The sequence below is a fragment of the Carassius gibelio genome, chromosome B10 (assembly GCF_023724105.1).
Source record: "Carassius gibelio isolate Cgi1373 ecotype wild population from Czech Republic chromosome B10, carGib1.2-hapl.c, whole genome shotgun sequence".
Classification (NCBI taxonomy): domain Eukaryota; kingdom Metazoa; phylum Chordata; class Actinopteri; order Cypriniformes; family Cyprinidae; genus Carassius; species Carassius gibelio.
The window spans coordinates 21333-41902 of NC_068405.1; the positions used below are offsets into that span (position 1 = coordinate 21333).

The window sequence follows — 20570 nt, forward strand, 5'->3', positions numbered from 1 at the left end:
AAAAAACTGAGCAAATATATGCATTTATATTTATGCAATTAGCAGATGCTTTTATCCAAAGCGACTTACAGTGCATTCAGGTTATACATTTTTTTCTGTGTTTGTTCCCTGGGAATTGAACCCACAACCTTTTGCGCTTCTAACGCAATGCCCTAAAACAGCAACAGGAACATATACAAATATATACAATTTGGTGAAGTTGCTGGGCATGAAGTGCCAAACGATATCACGATTCTCAGCTTCAAGAAGGTCGTCAGGAATTTTCTGCGTGATAATGAAATCAATGGTAAGTTATAGTTAAATTAAGGTGAAAACCAAAATTACTTTAATTCACAACCATCCAAAGGTTTGGGGCTGGTAAAATCTTTTAAAATGTCATTGAAAAAATGGTTCCTGTGATGGTAAATCTGAATTTTTCAGCAGCCATTACTTCAGTATCACATGATCCTTCAGAAGTCGTTCTTCTTATGCTGGGTACACACCAAAAGATTTTTTACATAAGATTTTCAAAATGTGTCGGACCACAAACATGAGGATAAAATATCCTACATTTAAACGTTTTGCTCCTATAGTGTATGGTGTGCCATGATGTGACAAAGACAGCACACCACACATAAACAGATTTTCTACCAGAGTATTGACTGTGAACAACAGGAAATCTTGCAAAACCTCGCGAGACTTCAGAATAAGCATTGCGGACGATATGCAGGAAGAAATTGCAATGATAGTGTTAGGAATGATTTTTTACATGACACATTATATAAACATTAGTGCTGTTGGCACAACTCAACAAGCTGATTCTCCCTCTCCGCTTCAGACCAAGGGAAAATCTGATAAAATAATCTGTAGAACCATCAAGATACCCGGGACATAGCTAGGATTGTCTGAAGAGGCGAAATCTGCCCAAAATCAGCCCAATTATCTTTTGGTGTGAAAATCTGTTCGTGTCTTTGTCACATCTGATATGGTCAAAAGCATGAAATTCTGATAACCTGTAATGTAAATAATATAACAGCATAACTGACTACTTGCATAAAATGCATATAAAATATCACTTGTCATCTTAGTAAAATGATAATAAATGCTTAGTTTTTATTGTGGGAGGCAAAACATATAATGCAATCCAATACAATGATTAAGAGATGAACAAACAAACATTTCTTAAAAGACTGATGATCATAATTGATAGTGACATGACTTTTCTGAGAAACGAAAATGGTGTATGAATAATCAAGTAACCTAAGTTGTTTCAGTCCAGCAAATGTTTATCTTGGATATTACAAACAAAATAAAAGTTCTTACGTTTACTTTTTAAAAAGTGGTAAAGATTACAAAGAAACAAAATGTGTGTATCATGACCTGAACATTTCTATATTGCTAAGCTATAACTAAGCACCAAGGCATGTAGTAGATTAGTTTTAATCATGCTGACAATTTAGAGGCCTTAAAAAGTCATGCATTAAATATAATACAGTGTACTTTACATAGCTCTAATGACATGCAGAAGAGCTCACCTTCTCTTGTGCCCCATCCTCAGGTCTTCGAGATAATTCTGCCTCTCAATTGAGTGTCCCCTTGATTCATTGAATACTTGGAAGAAATCAGAGCATTCAAATAAAAATACCTAAAAGCATGCAAATACATACAGTAAGTTTAAGTGAGCTTACTTACAATCAATCGCTTTTTGGGGGTTCATCCCATCAACATCGATTAGGTATCTATGACACAATATTTAACAGTGACAACTGCTGGATGTACTCATCTGAAGACAAAGTTAAGAGATCTTTAACATGGAAAAAGAGCAAAAAGAATGTCATTTTACTCACCGACATAATAAATAGCCGGTGCGGTTCAAACCATGCGTGCAATGAACACCAATCAGCTTATCTGTTCAAAAAAGTAAAGAAAAAAAGTTAAATAAACATATAAATGACATTTTTCTCAATGAAACGAGATATTAAAAATTAGGATGGGTCGTTAAAATAAAATAAGAACAGCATTCAAAATGTTTGCATTTTGATTAGCATTATTTGTCTTTTGAATAACATGCATTGATGTTTGATTTTATTGTTCACTATACAACCAGGAACATTATTATATTTTTATTCAGCAAGGATGCATTCAATTAATCAAGTGACATTTATAATGTTACAAAAGATATCAATTTCTAATAAATGTTTATTTTTTTTACTTTCTATTAATCAAGAAACCCTGAAATCCATACAAATATTAAGCAGCACAACTGTTTTCAACATTAATAATAATAATAATACATTTTTGGAGTATCAAATCAGCATGCTAGAAGAACGACTTCTGAAGGATCATGTGATACTGAAGTAATGGCTGCTGAAAATATTCATATTTACCATCACAGGAATAAATTCTATTTTAAAATACATTCAAATGGAAAGTAGTTATTTTAAATTGTAATAATATTTCAGAATTTTTACTGTATTTCTGATTACATAAATGCAGTCTTGGTGAGCATACTAGTTTTTTTTTCAATAACATTTTAAAAGATCTTACCGACTCCAAACCTTTGGATGGTTGTGAATTAAAGTAATTTTGGTTTTCACCTTATTAATTTACTTAATTATAACTTACCATTGTTTTCATTATCACGCAGAAAATGCCTGACGGCCTTCTTGAAGCTGAGAATCGTGGCATCGTTTGGCACTTCATGCCCTGCTGTGAAGATCTTCAGGTGGTACAATGTGTTTGGCAAATCCTGAAACAAACACAATCACACATTTCGAGACAATAAATACAACCATGTCCCTCCACCCTGACAAAAAACACATCAACTCCAATCTCGTTAAGCTGGATTCTTCAGCAGGGAGGAGCAGTTTACACCTTCATGAGGAGAAAATATTATTAGCTATTTATTAAGTCTTCAATCCCTACCTCTACTCTGTAATAGCGAGTTGTGAAGGTCAGATCGATGATGAGACCCAGTTCTTGTCCTTCCTTCTCCAACATACGCACAAGATCAAACGGTCCAAAGACTTCTGACTGCTTTAAATGATATCTGAAAGACTACAACAAAAAGCACTGGAATTAAATTAAGATCTCACACACATTTCAAACAGGTGGAGGATCTGTCAATGTCTTCAGACCTGTTTTAAGGGGACTTTAAAGGCGATGAAGCGGGTTCCAGGGATCCGTTTACCCACTGCTGTATAGTCTGTCCATCTAAAGGAGGCACACAACTTTAGCAAACGATCCTTGAAGCTTAACTTCAGTTAATGAACGAAGTTATAAAAAAAAACTAGCCTGTCAGGAACGGCATTTTTCTTTTTTGCAGGCATGTCTTCACAGCAGCTGCTTGGCCCATACACTTCTGCAAAACACAGCTGTGTCTGATTACAGACACATCATAAGCAGAACTCGTACAAACTCTAAAACATGAACTATTTAAGAATGAGTTTGTTTACGTGTCAGATATGAGAGATAAGTATCAGACACCGGTTAGGTTTCACTTTTCGCTATGACCAAAACAAACTTCATTTAACAGATTCTGGCTAAATAAGTCTCTTTAAGCGTGTCCACGCCTCGTATTCCATCACAACATATATTACAATTAAATACAATAAAGAATAATACATTTTACTGAAAAGTAAACCACTAACGTTACCTCTCTAAGATTCTCCCACTTCCACGTTACCGACACTGAGTCGCGTGCCCTGCTCCAGCTGACGTCATTCATCTGCTGGGAACTGCGCGCTCTGCTGCCGCGCTCAGGCCGGGAGGGGAACCTGCAGCCCGACCACAACTGAAGCGCTTGGATGGTCATTCGAGGCTGGCTTTCTGCTTGTGGTATATTTTTATGTAACAGCCGTTAACTGTATAGAATGACTGTTGTTTTACGATTATAATATTGTCAAGCACTGTTCACACCAAGGACGATAAATATTAAAAAGCCAGCGAAAGCGCAAAATCAGATAAGATCATTTCATGTTCTTATCACGCTGGTGTGATTGTATCAAATGTAATATATATATATATATATAATTTGTTTTTTGGAAGGTGCATTCAAAATCCACTTGGCTCAAAAAAAAAAAAAAAAAAAAAGGAAACCTGTTAGGGCTGCTACACTTTTACTGCAGTAAAACCATGGTTGATTTTTGTAAAGGTTTGAATGGGCATGAGATTTGAATCCAAATTCAAATGGAACAAAAGTCACTAAAGTCTTGTGCCACTCAGAAAAAAAAGGAAGGATGAAGGTTAAAGGGGTGTAAATGAGATCCCAGTCAGTATGGGGTCGCTCCATCCCCTCTCTTTTTGTCCCTTCAACACTTTTTAATCGAGTAATAAATTAATCATTAATATATATTAATATAACTAAATTTACTTTTACACTTTTTAGAGTGCAAGAATGAATATGGCTCTGAATATTATTTTGAGTAACTTGATAACACAATGAGTAAACATTGTAAACTTGAACTATTTGAATGCATGGTAGAAGAAAGAACTGAACTCTCACACACCAGGAAACACTTGACAGACTGGGGAAGTCAGACACACATACAGGAAAAGCTGCAATGTAAGAAATCTAAAGCAATGTTTCTCTGGAACCACTTGTTATATAATCATTGGCTGGTTGGATTTGGTTTCAAATATAATTTGTTTATTAGAATAGCTGTTGGCCAGTGCTTATTTTTGTATGTTAACTTCTTGATAATTGTTTAGATCAGAGGAGGTAAGTTGTTCTGAACATTATGTAGAACAACTTTAACACTAACTGAAACCTGCAGACAGTGGGAGTTTGATTCTTTACCAAGAAAGAAGACAGACTAGGGGAATGCAGTGTGAAATTATCATATAAATTAGATACATGCCACCAAACCACGTGTCCGGTTTAGTCTATAGCTGTGAACTCCAGATTATGTCTTTCAATTTTATACTGAATATATATATATAGACCAAAAGTTTGGACACACCTTCTCATTCAAAGAGTTTTCTTTATTTTCATGACTATGAAAATTGTAGATTCACACTGAAGGCATCAAGGGCTATTTGAGCAAGAAGGAGAGTGATGGGGTGCTGCTCCAGATGACCTGGCCTCCACAGTCACCGGACCTGAACCCAATCCAGATGGTTTAGGGGTGAGCTGGACCGCAGACAGAAGGCAAAAGGGCCAACAAGTGCTAAGCATCTCTCGGGGAACTCCTTCAAGACTGTTGGAAGACCATTTCAGGTGACTACCTCTTGAAGCTCATCAAGAGAATCCCAAGAGTGTGCAAAGCAGTAATCAGAGCAAAAGATGGCTACTTTGAAGAACCTACAATATGACAGATATTCAGTTGTTTCACACTTTTTTGTTCTGTATATAATTCCATATATAATTCCACATGTGTTAATTCATAGTTTTGATGCCTTTGGTGTGAATCTACAATTTTCATAGTCATGACAATAAAAAAAACTCTTTGAATGAGAAGGTGTGTCCAAACTTATGGTCTGTACTGTATATATATATACATTTAAACAAAAACCACGTAATTGGCTATTTAATGCAAGTTTCCATTATGACAATTTACCACATATAGTGTTACAACATGATAAAGGAACTCAATATCTTATTTGCTACTAAGACATTACACTGAAAAAAAAACTGAGTGGATAGAATCTGAAAGAATGTTAACTTAGAAACTGCTAGTCGTTTACACAAATAATAACAAAAAAGGCATGTAGCTCATTGAATTAAACATCATATTTTTAAGTAGAAAGACTGAAATGTATTTCCTTGTAAAATGTACTTCAATAATCTTTGTTTTTACAGTGTGCCTATAAACACAGAATTATTTCCAAAGATAATAATAATAGTAATTAATACCCTGAAAGGTTTATTCCCTTTTATGTTGGCAGACATTATATAACACAGAGGCAATGACACAAAGGTGTTGCCTAGAAGCGGCATTCTCCATAACGAGGAAATGATCTCATGCAAATAAGGGCTGGACTAGAGTGTAGTATGCAGACGGACTCCTAAGAGAACTCATCCATCACAATTTGATTGCACTGAAGTTCAGAGTTTGACAGAAGAGAAGACCATGCCTTTTTGCAATTTTCCTTTCACTGCTGATAAGACTGTGAAGAACAGGGCATTGATAGTGTCTGTGGAGAGCTTCTATCCAGGTGAAGATCTGATCAAGAGAAACGGCGTGAAGAAAGACACTCGGAGACTTCACAAAACCCTCAGCAAGCTCGGCTTCTCTGTGGACATCAGAATGGACATCAAAGCAGATGACATCTATAAAGCCTTCAAAGCAGGTAATGTGAGCCCATCATGATGTACTGATGTTTTCCCTAATAAATAAAATGTGCTGTTTCATATCTGATATTTCATGTTATGTGTAAAGACCTCCTCTTTATGATTAACAGTAATTTAATAGCAAACTAACTTATCTCTAACATGAGCGCTTTTTAACCCAGTATTTTTGTTGTTAAGTCTAGTTGATAAACAATTAGATAATTGTATTTATTCAAAGAAAAGTATATTGTATGGTAAGATTTTGCCATCATGAATCAGTCCTAACATTATAATGACAGTTAAGACCGCAGATTTTTAGGGTAACAACAGAAATGTAACTTGCACTGTCCAGAATACTCGCTAATTCTGCCCTCCATCCTCAGCGAGCAAGAAGACGGTCAAAGACTGTTTTGTGGGCGTCATATCCAGTCACGGTGAGGAGGGTGTTGTGTTCGGAGCTGACGGACGTGCTGTGAAACTGGCTGAGATCTACAGCTACTTTGGAGGTCCGTCAATGGCAGACAAGAGCAAGCTTTTCTTGATTCAGGTACATTTTGTGAAACCTTTCTCACAGACAAACCATTTTGAAGATCCTACTGCAGCAAATATCGATGGCTGTGTTGATATTACATTAGAAGTCCTTTGACTCTCTGGTACTGTTTGTTCATTTAAAGCCTAAAAATGTTGTCTTGAATTTGAACTTTTGAATATTTTTGATTTTTTTCCTCTGTTTATTTCATGGCTACTCATCAAATAAATCCATGCATGAATTTTAAATGTTAATTTGTTTAATGTAAGTAGATATAATTTCATAATTTTACTAGTCGATGTTTCTTAAAGCTAGTAAAACTGAATGTTTCTGATGATCATATCTTTCTGCTCCTCAGGCTTGTCGAGGGCATGGATTGGATGAAGGTGTGGAGGTCGACTCTTCATTCTCCGAGGAAGAGGACGGGGTGTCTGAACTGTTTTCCATCCCTATTGACACAGCAGTCATGTACGCCACATCTCCAGGTTTGATTTATGAACTCCATCACATTGTTTGCATAGTTTGTAAAGTCCCAAACTCTTCAGTTCTTCACTCACGTTCATTTGTTTTCTAGGTTACGGTGCATTCATGCATCCTCTGGGCTCAGAGTTGATCCAAACCTTTTGTAAGCTGCTAGAAGAGGAAGGAGGTCCAGATCTGGAGATCACAAGACTCCTGACTCGGATAAACTTCCAGGTGGCCTACAACTTTGAATCCAGAGGGAAAGTGTTGGGCGGCAAGAAACAGATGCCCTGCTTTGTGACCCGCTTTACCAGAGAGGTTTTCCCGTTCAGAAAGATGGCAGCGGCAGAAGATTTGAGCTTGAGCTTTGCAGCCACGCAGCTCATCGATGAACCCAGTCGATCACGGAAGAGCTCCATCAGCTGAACAGAGACTGACTGGAAGAACACATGGAGAAACTGATTCATCACGTTATCTCATTTGATGAGATAACAGAATCACGTAAAGTCGCATGGGAATAGGAAGTGAGGTGTTTGGAAACATGCAGGATGCGATTGGTTTTATAGTGCTGTGTATGCTACTTCCTTTTATATGTTTCCCTAAAGTAAAACAATCATTTTCTGTTTCATTTCAAAGAGTATTGAGGAAAAAAAGAAAGACATTTATTTATATATAAATCTTGAAAGTGTTTATTTAAGTGTCTGTATTATATGTGACATTCAAATAAAACCTTAACCGGATGATTCTTGAAGCTCATTGTCTTACTAAATTCTAAATCATGAACACTATTGCAACTGCATATTAATGAAGCACCATTTCTGGGAAACACTTGTGTAACATTAAACCTGATCCTGATCGAATTCGAAACTAAAGTCATGCCCAGGTTTCTTTGTCTCAGGTTACAACATATTCATACCTTGCCCTTGGTATATTTACTGTACTTCAAGGTGTGAGTGTTTATTACACGCTCTGTCCTTCTGCAAGTGCTCATGATGTGAGTTGACAGCCAATCCAGACATGTAGGATTTCAACATGGCCTGTTGGTCACAAACACTAATGCCAGGTTTAATTTAACTGTGTGTAGAGTGATGACTGTTACGTGCACTTATGTGCTTATTAAATGAATGTCTGGTATGTGAATCAGACAGACTGTGATATGCAGTTAAGTATCTGGTGATTCTCTACCTACTGGAACTACCAGAATGATGCTGCAATACTTATCTATGAGCATCTTAACCTGAGAGACGTGTATAATTTTACTGAACTGAAGAAATTGTTCTTGACGTGAAGAATCGGAACACAATGTACCAAGAATAACAGACGTCGATGCTAACAAGCAATCTGCATGTAGTCTGCTTATGGTTGTACATTCATAAAGGATAAGGAGGTACTGATAAACATCAAAGGCCCACAGAGTTCATCAGATATTAAACTCAATATTTTGTGACAGAAAATTATCACTTTTTGCAGATAGTTCAAATAGAGTTGTAAACAAATTGCTTTTAATTAGAAATTAAATGTTCTATATTTATATTCATATTTATAATATGACTAAAATAATGCCCAACCTGGAAAATAATAATAATAAATTGACATAGACAGTATTATTTAAATTCAGATTTTTATTTGTCCAGGGTCTTATGAGACCATAAACGTATCTTCCACCAAGAGGCGCGTGTGAGAACACAAAACTTTGATATTTAATTTATTTATTTTTTCACCTTTTTTAAATTTATTTATTCATTTTAACTATAAAGATTTAAATCTGTTGATGACAAGAAGTAGTTATTGACAAACAACTGGAAAGTCCGAGCTCGGACGGGGTCCAGTGTTGCCAAGTCAGGGGTTTTCACACGATATTAGACTACTTTACACAACGTTGCCGCGTTTTTTTTTTCGTGTCCGCGGCTTGATATTTAATCTATCCTCTGGAATGCGTATTGTAGAAGGGGAACCCTCAATATTTTTTTGTAGAAGGGGAACCCTTCTACAACAACAACAACAACAAAAAAAACTTGTATTTTAAACTCCTGAATGTGATTTTTAACTGGAGACCCCCTCAAAACGCCACGTAGCGATTCTGCGAGTTTTCTTGTGAAAACCTGGCAACCCTGTTTTGGTCTAAACAACAGTTTACATATTGAATATGAAAACTGTCACTAAGAAACTTGAAAAACTATTGACACTAAGTAAACACACAATAAGAAAAGCACATCGTGCTGTTTTATGCTAATAATCCCTGTGCTCTTTAGCCTTCCCATAGCCTACAGCTGAAGCTGAACTTCTGTGGAAAGAACACGATTGCAGAACTATTGTTGCTGACACAACGCTGAGTTGTAAATCATGCCGTCTGTCTACTGTGTACATACATATCCGCCCTTTCTAGGTACAAATAAAGGTGTGCGATCTCACCCTAAAAGGTTTTGTGATTTCTCTTAAAACGGTAAAGCAAGCAGAAACTAATATATTAAAACTCTATGATGTGGCACAATGAACAGAGAACAGCAAATCTGATACTATATATATATATAATCTCCCTCTCTCTCACCATATATACATAAATAAGAAGTAGGCTATTATTTTAATGTAAAAAATCAAAACAGTAATCATATACAATTTTAATTGATGTCTGGATGTCTAATAAATACATTTGAATTATATTATTTACTGAAAGAAAATCTATTTTCCTTTTTTTATTTTTGTTGCGATGCACTTTCCTTACATTCTCAGTTACTGACAAATCATTGCAGGTTAGTTGGAAGATAAATACACCTACAAATGAAGTAAATTGCCTTTTTATAAGCTAAAGATGAAGCTTCTGATAGTCAAGGAATTGCCAGTGTTGCGTAGATCAGACTGATGACAGAAAATGGGAGGAAACTCCATATAGGGCATGAGAGACAGATGATCAGTCAGACTCATAAAGTAGGCTCTCCTTATTCTCACACAGTTTGTGACCGCATTACACCTCAGTGTTTGATTGAAGAGAAAACGATGTCTTGTAAAATTCCTTTGTCAGCAAACAAGAGAATGAAGAACAGGGCGTTGATAGTGTCTGTGGAGAGCTTCTATCCAGGTGCAGGTCTGAACAACAGGAACGGTGCGAAGAAAGACACTCAAAGACTTCACAAAACCCTCAGCAAGCTCGGCTTCTCTGTGGAAATCAGAATAGACATCGAAGCAGATGAAATCTATGAAGCATTTAAAGAAGGTAAGATATGTAGTCTAATAATTAAAAAAAAAAATAATTATTATTTCCAAGCAGAATTCATGTTTCACATCTGCAATGCTTTTTTTTCTCTCTCTCTCTCTCTCTTGAGTTTCTTAAAAACATGTTACATAAGCTCATTTATTGGTGCCAAAGTCCCACGCTTGTTAATAACACCATCCTCATTTATCAGCAGGCAAAGATTAAACAATTTATCTCTGGCGCAAACTCTTTAAACATTATGAAAAACAACCTTTTAATATGCAAAGAAAAGAAGATTCGTGTTGGGTTTTGAGGATGTTGCTATAATCAGAAATGAATGAGTGAATGATTAATAAAACTACTAGTTGATGACTTAAAGTCATGCATACTCAAATCTGAACACAATATGCAGTATGAATAAATCAGATTGTGACCACAAACAATGACAGCTTGTAAGACACATGTACAATTGGTCCATTATATTAAATTACACATCACTAACTTTAACAAATTATCTGCCTCCATCCTCAGCGAGCAAGAAGACGGTCAAAGACTGTTTTGTGGGCGTCATATCCAGTCACGGTGAGGAGGGTGTTGTGTTCGGAGCTGACGGACGTGCTGTGAAACTGGCTGAGATCTACAGCTACTTTGGAGGTCCGTCAATGGCAGACAAGAGCAAGCTTTTCTTGATTCAGGTACATTTTGTGAAACCTTTCTCACAGACAAACCATTTTTAAGATCCTAATTCAGCAAATATTGATAGCTGTGTTGATTACATTAGAAGTCCTTTGACTCTCTGGTACTGTTTGATCATTTAAAACCTAAAAATGTTGTTTTGAATTTGAACGTTTGAATATTTTCGAGTGTTTTCCTCTGTTTATTGCATGGCTACTCATCAAATAAGTCCATGCATGAATTTTAAATGTTAATTTGTTTAATTTAAGTAGATATCATTTCAGAATTTTACCTGTGGATTTTTCTTAAACTGAATGTTTCTGATGATCATATCTTTCTGCTCCTCAGGCTTGTCGAGGGCATGGGTTGGATGAAGGTGTGGAAGTCGACTCTTCATTCTCCGAGGAAGAGGACGGAGTGTCTGAGCTGTTTTCCATCCCTATTGACACAGCAGTCATGTACGCCACATCTCCAGGTCTGATTTATGAACTGCATCACATTGTTTGCATAGTTTGTAAAGTCCCAAACTCTTCAGTTCTTCACTCACGTTCATTTGTTTTCTAGGTTACGGTGCATTCATGCATCCTCTGGGCTCAGAGTTGATCCAAACCTTTTGTAAGCTGCTAGAAGAGGAAGGAGGTCCAGATCTGGAGATCACAAGACTCCTGACTCGGATAAACTTCCAGGTGGCCTACAACTTTGAATCCAGGGGGAAAGAGTTGGGTGGCAAGAAACAGATGCCCTGCTTTGTGACCCGCTTTACCAGAGAGGTTTTCCCGTTCAGAAAGATGGCAGCGGCAGAAGATTTGAGCTTGAGCTTTGCAGCCACGCAGCTCATCGATGAACCCAGTCGATCACGGAAGAGCTCCATCAGCTGAACAGAGACTGACTGGAAGAACGGATTAATGTAACTCTTCTATAGCATCTCTCAAAGTATCTCACAGGAGACTAATGAATAAAGTGACGTCATGACACGTAAAGTTTCATGTCCAGCAGGAAGTGAGTGGTTGGGAAAGTTGCAGGTCACATTTTTAGTTCTCCATTTATGTGTCATGTGTTTTTGCCATTGCTACCTCATTATGCATATAACCTATTTATTCTCAAGATACACTACTGTTCAAAGGTTTGAGGTCATAAAAAAATGCTTTTGAATGAAGTATCTAATGCTGACCCAGGCTACATTTATTTGATCAAAAATAGCTGCTTTCTATCATATGATCTCATTTTTTATTTTCACAAAATATTATAATCATTCAAATACTCTTTTGGTGTTCAAGAAACATTTCTTCTATTATCAATAAAACAGCTGCTTAATAAAATAATAATTTTCAGGATTTTTGTATGAATAGAAAACCCATATATATATATATATATATATATATATATATATATATATATATATATATATATATATATATATATATATATATATATATATATATATATATATATATATATATATATATATATATATATATTTTTTTTTTTTTTTTTTTTTTTTGGAAAAGAAACAGTCACATTTGATCAACTCAATGTGTCCTTGCTTAAAAGTATACATTTCTTTCTAAAGATATGAATGAAAAACGACAACGACCACTTCCGTCAAGTATATGATGATTATAATTGCATACAGTTAGTGTTGGCGGTATGGTTATGTTCTGGGCAACACGCCTGTCCATGCAGCCATGCTTGGACAGAGAGGGGAGAGCAGCAAGACAAACCCCCTGGCCCTGTGGTACACAACAGAACCATTATAAGCATACATAATTACAATTCACAATTGCATGAGTTGTAAACAAAATGTCATAGAGACAGCTTCCAATAAAGACACTGTAAAGAAAGAACAAAGTAAGATCGGATTACTGGTTCAGTTGGGGTTGGAGGAAGGAGTTAATTGCAAGCAGCAATGCGATGGAAGAGGACCTGGAGAATGGGAATTTAAATAGACCGCAGGTGATAGGTGTCAAGACTGGACTGGTACATGTCAGGAACAGCTGACTGTCAGCTGATGCAAGGGTGACTAATGTGACCTGACTGAACTAACGCAATGCTCGATTTTATTGTATTCCTGATGATTTCAGAGAAAACGAATGTGCTAAAATTGTTGAGCATATGTTTTTTGAGTTTAAAATAAAACTGGAAGAAAGGTTCATCTGTCTGTGACTCAGATTAAGTTATGGTAGTCACACTTTGCACCTGACATATTTACTGTAACTGAAGGTGTGTACAGGATTACACATGAATAAATGAAATCACGTGAATGAATGAAATCACATGAATGAATGAAATCACATGAATGCATGTGGAGTTACAGCAGATCCAGACGTGCAGGATTTCATCAGTGCACACGGTCTGCTGAGCACAAATGCTGATGCCAGAATCCATATGAACATATTTCACTCGAACACTGGAGGGTTTTTGCCCCTATAAATATACACAGATGAACAGTTTCTATGCTCGAAGAGTTTATTGTTTTTAGTTATGATAATTACAAAAAAAAAAAAAAAAGGGAGGATGTATTCTGGCTTAATTTTCTCACGATAAATCTACACATACAATATAAACCTGAACTGACTGACTGCTGTAGGTGCCAACTGTGACAATTAACCCCGTGACATCATGCCACGCGACACAAAACGTGTGCTTAAGTGTATATTTCATTTTGGGCAACAAAGGTGAACGTGTTTTTCTGTAGCCAAGATTTCAAGGTTTGTGTCTCAATACGGAAATATAAATGAGCAAAACAAAACAATCCTACCGTGAGATACCTTCCCGGGACTGTGTGACAACTAGCCCCGGTTTCGTTTCAAAGGGACTGAAGACAACAGCGCCATCTGCTGGCAGAACGCATTTAGCTCGACTGACACGACAATAATATATTTATGTCTGTCACTAGGGGGCGGTGTCCGTAATATTAATTTCTAATGTACAACATCTATCTATCTATCTATCTATCTATCTATCTATCTATCTATCTATCTATCTATCTATCTATCTATCTATCTATCTATCTATCTATCTATCTATCTATCTATCTATCTATCTATCTATCTATCTATCTATCTATCTATCTATCTATCTATCCACTGTATGGCTGTAGCATAATTTCTTAGTACCACACTGCCCAAATTGTATTGGTTTCAATTTCTTGTTGGATCCAGACATTTATGTATGTATGTATAGCCTTTGTAAGTGTGTTATTAATTCATTCAAAGCTTGTGTTCAAAACCTAATCACTTCTAGATTTTTAAAACGTAGTATTTAGTTTTCATTCATATCTGAGACATTCAATTCTGATATTATAGTTGTTGCAGATTCTGAGCATATATTCATATATGAAATACATTCAAAGACATACTTTGTTGTTGTTTATCTTGTGATGTAGTGGGTTACTGCCATGGGGAAGTAAACACAAACATTATGAGACATGGTAGGCTATTTGTGACCCTGGACTTCAAAAGCAGTCATAAGTAGCATGGTATATTGTAGCAATAACCAATAATACATTGTATGGGTCAAAATTATCATATTATCTTTTATGCCAAAAACCATCAGGATATTAAGTAAATATCATGTTGAATGAAAATCTTTTTTAAATTTCCTACCATAAACTTAATTTTGATTAGTAATATGCATTGCTAAGAACTTAATTTGCACAATTTATTTATTCAGCTTTCATAAGATGTATAATTTTCAAATTTCAAAAACATTGACCCGTATGACTGGTTTTGTGGTGTAGGGTCACATAAATCAAACATATAAATCATAAACTCTGGTTTTACTATCAGATACAATCACTAAATCACATTATCATAGCAACTCACAAAACTAAATCAGGGAGCCAATTTCATAACATAAAACATAGCGTGCGAAACAGTGACGGAATGCTACTTCAGCCGTTCTTAGCACCTCGAGTGTGTCTTGGTGAACTGTCCCTTCGTCTGGAATGTGATTTTAACTCACCACAACAACCACAATTGAACTGTCCTGGTCATCTCGAAATTATGGGCTTCAGCAGTTTCCTTGAGAGCGGACCGTGAGCAATGCTGTTTGTCATCCGTCAGGGCTTATCTGTACCTATGTGTGTTTTAGTTGAATTAGTTGGTCACTCCGACTCCTCCGTGAGGCCTAATTGCTCCTTCCTGGCAGCCGTCGACATCCCAGGGGCCACCGAAACCCGTAACCTACCCTTCCATGCCGTTTGCTAATTGAAATAGCTAATGAGATCTCAGAGGACTGGCTTTCCATGCCTCTTCGTTAAAAAACAGTGGCAGTGTGTCAAACCATGGATAATTGTGCTGTAAACACGTAGAAATATTTGATTCTGGACACGGTTTTTACAATCGTGACCGAGTTTGCAAACTTGCTTATTTACAGCCTTCTGAAAACAGTATGTTCCCGTGTCCTCATCATCACAGAAAGCTCACTTTAAATCACTAGAACATTTGGTTACATTTCTATCTTACAAGCCTGTCAATAAAGTAAACCAGTGTAGTCAAAATAATGTCTGTTCCAAACACCATTTGCCAGATCAACACCGTATATATATATTAAAAAGAAATATATGGATATCTGTTTTTTTCTTTGCAATAACCACCTGAACTGAGCACATTAAAACCAAAAACATTTATTTTTTTAAAAGTAAATAAGGTAAATTTTGATTTCACCTTTACCTTAAATGTCTATTTGTGAGCCTGGACCATAAAACCAGTCATAAGTAGTAGGGGTATATTTGTAGCAATAGCCAACAATACATTGTATGGGTCAAAATTATCTATTGAACTTTTATGCCAAAAATCATTGGGATATTAAGTAAAGATAGATAGAAATATGGATTGCTAAGAACTTAATTTGGACAACTTTGAAGACGATCTTCTCAATATTTAGATTTTTTTTGCATCCTCAGATTCTTTATTTTTCAAATAGTGGCATTTCAGAATAATAATAAAGAAAAGACCCTTAAGACTGGTTTTGTGGTCCAGGGTCACATTTTTCATTATTTTGCTCTCCCAGACTACTTTTACCAGGATAACATCATAGTGTGCATTTTTTTTCTTTGAGAAGCTGTGTTTTACGCCAACAATGAATAATATAATTTAGTTTGTGCACATCATGAGTGCCAGCATTTCACACACACCACTTCACGAGCTCTAATTAGATAAATGAACACTGCCAGTGTGTGTGATACTGCCTCTATTCAGAAGATCTATGTTGCATTATCACATTGTGTAGTCATCACATGCAGCTTCTTCACCCCCCAAAAAACACAATGCAGCCTTTAGACATAACTTGAGGTTTATTAGCTATGGAGTCTCAGGAGAGTCACACACAGGGTTAGGAACAGGGTGAGGTGGTACCAAAAGAAAGAAGAAAAATAAAAGTAAAAAAAGGGGAGAGAATGCAGTAATGAAAAATCAAACTCCTAACTACCATTAGATTGAAATGAACTAAAACTACAAATTGTATTTTGTCAAGTACGGCTTAAAAAAAAACAATAAAAAGAAGAGAAACCTTTATACATTTGTCTTTTATACAAGTAGCAACATTGGAGAATCACGTTGGAAAAAGGCCATTTACAAAACAAAAAAACAAAAAAAACTGTTTCAAAGAGAAAAGAAAAGTAGAGAGGTGGTCAAATATTGACCAATAATTATTCCTTTTCATTCTACCTTAAAAGCTTGGTCTAATATCTATAAAATTGTAAAAAACAAAGCAATATACAAGTGTAAAAAGTTTGTCGTTTTTTTTTCATTCACTCCACTGATTTGGTGACCAGAGAGAGAGGTTGTGTCTGCAGCAAGGCATGATGGGAATGTAGGGCTGCCTGGTGGAAAGGTGAGGACGGGGAGAGCAGGGAGGGAGGCAGGGTGGTGAACGGGATGGGGCGGGTCAGGAGGGAGATGCTCGGATGGGAGGCGCTGGAGGTGGACGAGGAAGAGGAAGTGGAGCTGGAGCTGGAGCCCGGGGCTTTCCCTGGCAGGGGGAAGTGGGGGTGGTGGGCTCTGCCCTCTGGTTTGGTGGTGAGGGACAGGGGTTGAGCTTGCTCTGAGTGAGTGGCCGCAGGGGCCGCCGGTGAAGCCAGGGCGGCTGACGGTGTGGCGGGCGAATCCAGCATGCTGCCGTGAGAGGAGGTAGGGCTGTCACACATTTTCTCGGACGGCAGGTACGGGACGCACTGCTTCTTGAGCTGGGGTGAGAAGTTACCTGCAGACGAGAGAGGAGCAGGGTTAAATATACTATATGACTGGGATTTAAGATTTTAAAACATTTATGCAAATTAAAAATGTTACCTTGACAAATAACTAAAAAATAATAAAAATAATTTATGGCGAAGTGCTAAAATTACTAAAACAAAAAAACTAACTAACAAAAAAAAACAAAAAAAAAAAACGCATAAATATATATAGTTACAGCTTGATGTAAATATTTAAAATACAAAAACTAATATAATACTAAAATAAAATCTGAAAATAAATGAATAAAAAGCTCATTCAAAATATCAGTGCTATAAGAGTATATAAATAATAATTAATTAACAGTGGTAAATATTTAATTGAATAATTATACTTGCAGTTTTTCAACAGAAAACAACATTTTCTTAAAAACAATCAAATAAATTTAGACATATCAGTCAAGAAATTGACCAACATTGATGATTATGATATGAAAAATAGTGACTAAATTAAATGATTTTCATAAAAATACAAAATCTATGATTAAATATCTGCTAAAAATTACTCTCATTTGCTCACAAATTATTTAAAAAACACATACATGCACAAAAAAAGAAAGTCAGATATGGAAAAACATGAGATTGAGTAAATTAACTGTTTCTTGAAAAAAGGTTCCAGTTAAAAGCTAAAATGTCCATCATCTGACTTCTAATGTCAAAATTGAACTGAACATGATCTATGAGCTGAATGATCGGACCAACAGGGATGCTGGAAGAAAAAAAGCTCAAGTTGAGCAAAAGATCATGCGTACAGAGAATTGAGAAAGAAATCCAGATGTCCAGTGACACTTACTCTCTTGTGGGGAATCAGGTTTATTCTCTCTCTTCCGTTTCTTCCTCTTTCCCTGCGGACAGACATGATTTGGAGCAAATTAGATGTGTTTGATTAAGCAAAACTCCAAGCTGCCAAAAACAATGGAGGACTCCGAATCCCACATGATTTGCGTTAAACTCTGCATTCTGGGCTCACTTACGTAGTTGTCTCGCGCAGACCAGCCCGGATAAAGCTGAGAGTGCAGCTGCCGTTCTTTCCTGGCGAGTTCGTAGTATTTGGCCTGTTCCTCACGTGACAGAGAGTGCCACTGCGGAAAAAAAGAACATATGGTCAAATCTCCCTCCTTTTTCGTTCCTTAAAGGGATCGTTCACCCCAAAAATGTACTATTTGATCATTTACTCACCCTTATCAATTTCCAAACCCAAATGAGTTTATTTCTCATGCACAAAAGGAAAGATTTCAAAAGTGTGCAAGTCATATGGACCACTCCTATTGTGCTTTTTGATAGCTCCGGCACTTATTTGTTGTAATTGCATGGAATGGAGCGACCAGCACTATCTTCAGAATATCTCCTTTTGTGCAGGTTTGGAATGACATGAGGGTGAGTAAATGATGGCAATTTCCATTATTAGGCGAACTGTTCCTTTAAGACAAGATGAAGAGAAGCACACTAATGCATCTCAGCTCCTCTCGTAATGGAGTTGTAAGCGCTCACCCTCCTGCCCAGGATCTGGTTGATGGCTGCGCTCTCTTTCAGGGTGCATTCGGCCACTACTTTGGCCCTCATTTCCTTCATGTAGAGCATAAAGGCATTTAGGGGCTTCTTGACGTGAGGCTTCTTCTCTTCCTCTTTTTTCACAGGCACCGAGGGCTTTCTGTACGTACACAGATGGAGGCAAAGACGACGTCAGTTGGAGAAGAGCAGAGAAATGACGGCGAGAGAGTAATGGAGGACAGAGACTCACCCGTGTGTCGAGTTGCTGCCGTTGTTGGCACTGGGCTCCTGTTTGATGGCAGGTGACACAATGGCGGGGTGAGGGATGCCCGTCTGGTGCAGGCCATGAGGAGGATGAGGCACCATGTGAGGAGAGAAGCGACTGGATACCAGACTGGGGAGAAAGACAGATTCACAGTCAATAAGAGACAGTAACAAATAAACAGATAGATCAGGTATCGAAGGTATAGATATGGATAGAATCTTAGATAATTAGATCGGCAAAAAGATAAAATGATAGGAAATGACAGATAGAAAGAGATGGAGAATGACAGAATGATTTATAGAATGATAGAGAGAACAATAGTTTGGTAAAATAATAGGAAGAATGATAAAGAGAATGATCAAATAAAAGGAAGATATATAGATAGATAGACACACAGACAGACAGATAGATAGATAGATAGATAGATAGATGGATAGACAGATAAGAGATAGCCAGACAGACAATAAATATATGCAAACGACAGACAGATACATACACAGATAGACAGATAGATAAATAGTTAGATACATAGATAGATAAAAATATATGCAAATGACAGCAAGAGAAAGAGAGAGTGAGAGAGAGAGAGAGAGAGAAAGAGAGAGAGAGAGAGAGAGAGAGAGAGAGAGAGAAGAGAGAGAGAGAGAGAGAGAGAGAGAGAGAGAGAGATCATCACACTGGAGAGACTATCCTAGTAGCTGCATCTGGAAAAATCTTCTACTCTAGACTTTCAGATTCATAACAACTAATACAATAGCAGCATTGTCATTTTCACAGAAGAGGGGGGAAAACTGTGCTCCGATCTGTGATTTGCACACTGGTAAAAACACATTTCTACTGGAATATAGCACTTCACTGTACCACAAAATGAATGCAGAGAAGAAAGAGATCTCTCTTCTGCTACAGACCAACAAAAGGTGCACAGTCATAAGAGAAGCGTGAATGCAATAGTGGAAGATTAAAAGACAGCGAGATTTCACGCTGACGTACGAAAACTGAACTCATTTAGCAACCTAAGGAACTTTTAAGCATTAACTGAAAGGAAAGAATATGATGAAATCATGCATTAGAGAAGTTTCTATTCATGGAGAGCTTCAAGAAGTGCTACTTCCATATAATAGCTAGCATATCTACAGTGATGAAAAGTGAAAAAGTGAAAAAATAAATATCTTACACCCTTCTGCAACACTAACAGTAACTAAAATAAGTTTGGTTGGATTTGCATGCATATGACCATTATTTAACACCATTTTGTAAACCAAATGGCACGCTAAACAAACTTTTCCGAGTTATCTAATAATTTTGTTATTAGTGTTGAACATTGACGATTAAGTTTTACTTTTATCTGAGCCAGATAAAACAAACTCTGTTGCATTTCAAAAGATTTCCTTTCTGGAACATGGCACGGAGTTGAAAGAGAAAGAGAGGTATCAAGGCACCATTTTTGAGCAAGAAATACATCAGCAGTTTCCTGTA

The 20570-nt window shown here is 36.7% G+C and overlaps 3 protein-coding genes across 7 annotated transcripts; 1 reads left to right on the forward strand and 2 right to left on the reverse strand.

Annotated features, from left to right (window-relative positions):
• Nucleotides 1-6: 6 nt before the first annotated feature.
• On the reverse strand, nucleotides 7-3778 carry LOC127966605 (RNA/RNP complex-1-interacting phosphatase-like). Of its 3 annotated transcripts, none has more exons than XM_052567712.1 (8): nucleotides 3635-3778; nucleotides 3274-3340; nucleotides 3117-3192; nucleotides 2905-3036; nucleotides 2605-2728; nucleotides 1827-1887; nucleotides 1672-1718; nucleotides 7-1590 (listed from the first exon to the last, which is right to left on the reverse strand). In XM_052567712.1, the coding sequence occupies exons 2-8, from the start codon at nucleotides 3306-3308 to the stop codon at nucleotides 1511-1513; spliced, it is 555 nt and encodes a 184-aa protein (XP_052423672.1). In that variant the 5' UTR covers nucleotides 3309-3340; nucleotides 3635-3778; the 3' UTR covers nucleotides 7-1510. The 3 variants fall into 3 exon arrangements, with proteins under 3 accessions (XP_052423672.1, XP_052423669.1, XP_052423671.1); XM_052567709.1 differs by having other exon boundaries at nucleotides 3274-3359; nucleotides 3635-3761; XM_052567711.1 differs by having other exon boundaries at nucleotides 3274-3353; nucleotides 3635-3697.
• A 2110-nt stretch (nucleotides 3779-5888) lies between these two features.
• LOC127966001 (caspase-7-like) lies at nucleotides 5889-12265 on the forward strand. 3 transcript variants are annotated; one of them, XM_052566781.1, is made up of 4 exons: nucleotides 5889-6270; nucleotides 6634-6797; nucleotides 7138-7264; nucleotides 7354-7988. In XM_052566781.1, the coding sequence occupies exons 1-4, from the start codon at nucleotides 6051-6053 to the stop codon at nucleotides 7665-7667; spliced, it is 825 nt and encodes a 274-aa protein (XP_052422741.1). In that variant the 5' UTR covers nucleotides 5889-6050; the 3' UTR covers nucleotides 7668-7988. The 3 variants fall into 3 exon arrangements, with proteins under 3 accessions (XP_052422741.1, XP_052422742.1, XP_052422743.1); XM_052566782.1 differs by lacking the exons at nucleotides 6634-6797; nucleotides 7138-7264; nucleotides 7354-7988 and adding exons at nucleotides 10963-11126; nucleotides 11455-11581; nucleotides 11671-12265 and having other exon boundaries at nucleotides 5902-6270; XM_052566783.1 differs by lacking the exons at nucleotides 5889-6270; nucleotides 6634-6797; nucleotides 7138-7264; nucleotides 7354-7988 and adding exons at nucleotides 10200-10452; nucleotides 10963-11126; nucleotides 11455-11581; nucleotides 11671-12265.
• A 4118-nt stretch (nucleotides 12266-16383) lies between these two features.
• LOC127965925 (transcription factor 7-like 1-A) lies at nucleotides 16384-19425 on the reverse strand. The gene is made up of 5 exons (XM_052566645.1): nucleotides 19080-19425; nucleotides 18830-18989; nucleotides 18313-18420; nucleotides 18132-18183; nucleotides 16384-17310 (listed from the first exon to the last, which is right to left on the reverse strand). Exons 1-5 carry the CDS (start codon nucleotides 19193-19195, stop codon nucleotides 16859-16861), a joined length of 888 nt encoding a protein of 295 aa, XP_052422605.1. The 5' UTR covers nucleotides 19196-19425; the 3' UTR covers nucleotides 16384-16858.
• Between the last annotated feature and the right edge of the window lie 1145 nt (nucleotides 19426-20570).